The 4,899-nt window shown below is 41.1% G+C and overlaps 1 protein-coding gene across 2 annotated transcripts; it reads left to right on the forward strand.

Annotated features, from left to right (window-relative positions):
* The first annotated feature begins 207 nt into the window (after positions 1–207).
* LOC310798351 (src-like-adapter 2) lies at positions 208–4,738 on the forward strand. Of its 2 annotated transcripts, none has more exons than XM_083660886.1 (8): positions 208–459; positions 1,457–1,590; positions 1,760–1,859; positions 1,946–2,032; positions 2,786–2,889; positions 3,305–3,463; positions 3,565–3,694; positions 4,078–4,738. In XM_083660886.1, exons 2-8 carry the CDS (start codon positions 1,497–1,499, stop codon positions 4,211–4,213), a joined length of 810 nt encoding a protein of 269 aa, XP_083517012.1. In that variant the 5' UTR covers positions 208–459; positions 1,457–1,496; the 3' UTR covers positions 4,214–4,738. The 2 variants fall into 2 exon arrangements, with proteins under 2 accessions (XP_083517012.1, XP_083517013.1); XM_083660887.1 differs by having other exon boundaries at positions 208–451.
* The last annotated feature ends 161 nt before the right edge of the window (positions 4,739–4,899 follow it).

The following is a 4,899-nucleotide window of genomic DNA, read 5'->3' on the forward strand; positions in this document are numbered from 1 at the left end:
TGCACAATCCAAAGAAAATGGGAAGCAATACATTGAAAAGGACGTCATCACCCCCAAAACCACTGCTACATTTTACAACATATACGTTCGAGGCGTCTGAGTCAGGATGTGAAGATCTTGGGGCGTGATGACAGGAAGCAGTAGCAGAGTGACATAGATAAAAGCCTTGTCTCTTCGACTAGTCTGACACAAACAGCTGCGAAAACACACCGCTCTTTTAAGGGAGCACAGAGGAGGAGGGACACTCATTCGGATTGATCAGCAGGCCTGAGTGGGGGACCTGAGCTCACACACACATAAATATACCCGAGTCTGTGTGTGCCACACATTTTTTTCATCTGAGTGGCAGGAGAAGACTTTGCATTCACCAGGAGGATCTGGCTAATTACTTGTGCAGCACAGCATTTCTGGACAAAGCGATACAACACAGGGACTGAAGGAGGTCGAGAAGGTGAGCAGGTAATACAATTATCAGCTTCTGTTCATTGCATCTATTTCTTTCATGCTTTGTTGGACTGAGCATTCGGAGTAAACGTGACAATGTTTTGTTCATGGCCTGAACCCCAGTACCTTAGAAAACCAACACTTGTATTATGTAAGTTGCCAATTATTTTCATTCCATTTACTTAATGTGACTCATTGATCATGATCACATGGTATGGAGCACAAACAAAATATACAATATACAATGGCACACGGCATGGCTAGTGCATATGTCATTTAAACAGGCGGGACATTCTTCAAAAAAGCAGCTAGTTTACACATGACTCTTGGTCTGTCTGATTGTAGTAGTAAGAGATCAGTTTAAACATAGATGGGCGAGTTAAATAATATCTGGGTAAGTATAACTCTCTGAAATTCAAAATAATTGCATTCTTACATTCAAACAAAATTATGATAATCGTCTCCCACACAGTTGTCACGACTAGTTCCACTTAGTGAAGATCATGGGCTATGCCTGGATGGAGAAATCATTTGCTGATTTGAAATTCCCTTTGCTGATTTTCATTAAATAATTGAAGATATTTTATTAATTTGCTGTAAAGACAAGATGAAAACATTGTCACCATTGTGTGAATAAGACATTTTAGCGTCTTCTTCATTTCATGATCTCAATGCGTCAAGCCTAACTAAAGAATGTCTAATTATTTATCTAAAGTTTTATCTAATACCTGGCATACATTGTTGTGTGGAAAGTTAACACAGGATATCATGCATCTTCTTGTGGTTAGATGCCTTCCTGTGTCATCTTATTGTTGCAGGCAACAAGATAGTATGCACAGTTCCTGTGAGCTGCCTTTGTTACAGCAGTGACCGTTATGATAGGACAATAGCAAAATTATTCATTTGAGTTATTAGAGGTCCTATATGGTGGAGATTTCAAAGATAGTAGACATGTCCTAATAATGTGTGTCTCTCTCTTTTTCTTTTGCTCTCTCTCTCTCTTCTGTCTCAGCCACTTCATTTCATTTCAAAACAGCAAGAAGCCAAAGATCATGGGAATCTGCCCCACCAGATGTAGATCCAACTTGGAAACCCTAGAGAATCCACCTGAACCTCAACCTGTAGTAACGCCTGTTACAGTAACAGGTAGGTTTCATCCCCCAAAGATCAAATCCAGGAAATAAAAAATATATAATAACAGTAAACAGCATCTGAAAAAAGTGACATACTGCAGGTTTGGGTGCATATAAATGATACATCTAAATAAAGCACACTTGGTACATCTCTCCCAACACCTCCTACTTTCTCTTTGCAGACAACCAGAGGAGCATGCTAGTGTCCCTGTATGACTACCCCGCCTACGGTCTTGCAGAATTCACCATGCAAGTTGGGGAAAGGCTCACCGTCCTATCCGAGTAGGTGACACAGTTGCTTTGCAAAGTTCTGCTTCACACCTGCAGCGGAGCGGTTAGACTTGACTGATGTTTTTAATCATCTGCAGCGATGGCGATTTCATGATGGTGAAATCCACAACCTCGGGCCGTGAGAGCTACATTCCTAACGGCTACACCGCCAAGGTGACAAACAAGTAAGTCACAGCCCAAAAAATGCATAACAGTGACATGGAAATATGATTCCCATCTCCTCATTCATAGATGGTCTTCTTTGGAAATGAACAGTTGTATTCCTCTTGTAAAGATCACATATATTCTTAGAAAACACCTTTCTGAAAATGTGGCAGCCTTACCTAAAGCATATAGGCACAACAGATGCCACCATAGGGGTGTGATCATTTCTGGTATGCTAGAAGGCCTCAAAGCACTCCTCAAACCGTTTCATGTCAAGGCCCCATAAACTGACACAAATTATACCACGGACCCCCATTTGATAAGATTTTGTCCCAGGAACCCCCATAGGGTTTTTTTTTTTTTATTATACATTTTTGTTATGTATAATTGTTAAAATGAATCCGAAAATGAAAAATTCACACAAAAAAGTAAGTCACAGCCGAGAGGAAGTGTGCTTGTTCGTGAATCGGTCTTGTGGGGTGTTTGATCAGTACTTAACTGAACTGAAATGAGAGGTGGGGGCTCTCCTGACGTGTGGGAGACGTCTCTGTGTAGGTGCCTCCTTGTAGGCAGATGTTTGGAACATGGTGCTCTCTCGGGTTATATGACATCAGTTTCTGTGTCAAACGCTGTCAGTGGTCCTCCTCCAGTGGGGGATGCTCTCTGATATCGTTCCAATGGGTTTTCTCAAATAGAAAACACCAGTAAAAGAAAAAAAAAACATGTCTAGACTAAAGGCTATGTCACTAATCTAAAATCTTCTCTGTGTTCAGGTGGCTGTTCACAGGCATCAGCAGGTGCAAAGCAGTGGAGCTGCTCATGCTGCCCAACAACCAGACAGGGGCGTTCATGCTCAGGGAATCAGAGTCAAGCAGAGGTGAGCTTGTTTTATTGTGCTCGGTTCAAATCATAAATGTATTCAATTCAACCCCAGAATTGTAGCTTCAATAGCCGTACTGCAAAAATAATTTTCTTAGAAAAGCAGAAAAAAGATCTGAAAGAAGTTAGAATATATTGAAATAAGCCAGGTCACTCCACTTGTATCCACAATATTCTTGAAACAAATGGATTCGCACAAGTGAAATTATCTCACCCAATTGGCCAAATTTTCCACATGCTTAAAAGAAAATTTTGATTTTAAGGCTGTGCTAGATAAAAGGACTTGATTGATAATTTTTTGCAGTGCAGTTACTTTCTTTTTCATATCATTTTATACTTGGGTTGGAATTGATTTAAGAATCACAAACCCTGTCATTGAACGGCTGTGTAACATTATATGTGTGTCCTGTCAGTTTCAGATTGCTACTCCCTCTCTGTCCTGAGGAGAGCCAGCTCATCATACCTGTCCTCGGTGAAGCACTACCGCATCAATCGCCTCCAAAATGGCTGGTTCTACATCTCCCCGAGCCTCACCTTTCCCTCCCTGCATCACTTAGTGGAACACTATTCGGGTTCGTACTGAGGCTTCTTCCCCCCTGCCAAAGACAGAGAACAATCAATCCTAACATGATTTATAAAAAGAATGACATTGAGATGTTGCCTCCTTTTACAGAGTCTGCAGATGGATTGTGTAGTCCGCTGAAGAAGCCTTGCTTCATCCAGGGTTCAGACAACACTACAGCGATGAGCAGTATGCCCACAGCCACCAGGAGGCCCACCCTCAAGTGGAAGGACGTGAGGAGGTGTGTGGTAGTCTTTTCAGCTTTGCCTCTGCTGTTGATTGCCACAAGATGTCACTCTATTGTTTCTGTTTGTGCCCTGTCTGGTTAAACCAAACAATATACATTATATCACCTATGATGATTAGGTAAGCAAAGACACTGATCAACATAGTTTTGACTCCAATTGACTGAATGAATGATTGATTGACAGACAGTCGTTCTTAGATTCTTAGGTTATGCTCAAATGGCTAAAACATACAGAAAGAACATGTAGGTAGGAATTCTGTATATTAATTATTTGTTCCTTTGGCACATCAAGGCCAAAGTGAAATTCCTGCCCTGTGTTTAGATGACGATTTGATCACTATACTCATTCAAGTCTTTTGAATTCCTCTCTCCTATAGGTCAATGATCTTTAGGAAGACCAGAACAGAGTCGGAGCACGGGCTGGTGAGCGAGGGGCTGAGGGAGGCCATCACCTCATACCTCTACATGACAGAGGCCAATGGACAGAAACATGATCTAAGCTGGGACATCTGAAGAAAGAGATGTCCGAGAGTATGAAGGCAGACATGGAGCGATAATGTCCTGTCTGATGTGCAGTTTGGACAAGCCTATATGGAAGGCACCCATTAGCCAATGAATGACCCTGAATGGCATGATGGCTGATACAGTGTCTGAAAATGTGAAATATGTCAGGAAATGGACCTTTCCCTTGCCTTTTTGTGTCCAGAGAGGCACTCCGAGCCAGTGGGACTCACATTTTTCACATTTGCTGTCCTTTGGTTTCAAAGGGAAACTGGCTGATTGTGTTATCTGTTAATAGCCTAATTTACATCTAGACATCTAGAAGTTAATCAAACTTATATATTTGATAGTTATCAAGATTTTAGTCATGGTATCATGATTAGCCTATCTTATTGGTATCCAATAAAAATTGTTAATATGCAGTAATTTAATTACCTCTGTAAACACGAATGAATGACTTATTAATTCAATATGAATTTATTTTATGTGTTGTGTTGTTGGTGGTGATGATGATGATGAAGAAGAATGTAATCCTAATAACGGGGTCTTGAAATAAAAAAATATTCTACGATTGAAGCCCCTTCGTCTGTAGTGCTGTTTCAGGTTCGACCAGCAGAGGCCGCTTAATTACCTCCGATAATTCATCAAAGCGGCTCCACTTCCTTCCTGCCTGCGCACAGTTCAGTTCAGGAAGAAGA

This window comes from Poromitra crassiceps, assembly GCF_964638095.1.
Source record: "Poromitra crassiceps genome assembly, chromosome: 25".
Classification (NCBI taxonomy): domain Eukaryota; kingdom Metazoa; phylum Chordata; class Actinopteri; order Beryciformes; family Melamphaidae; genus Poromitra; species Poromitra crassiceps.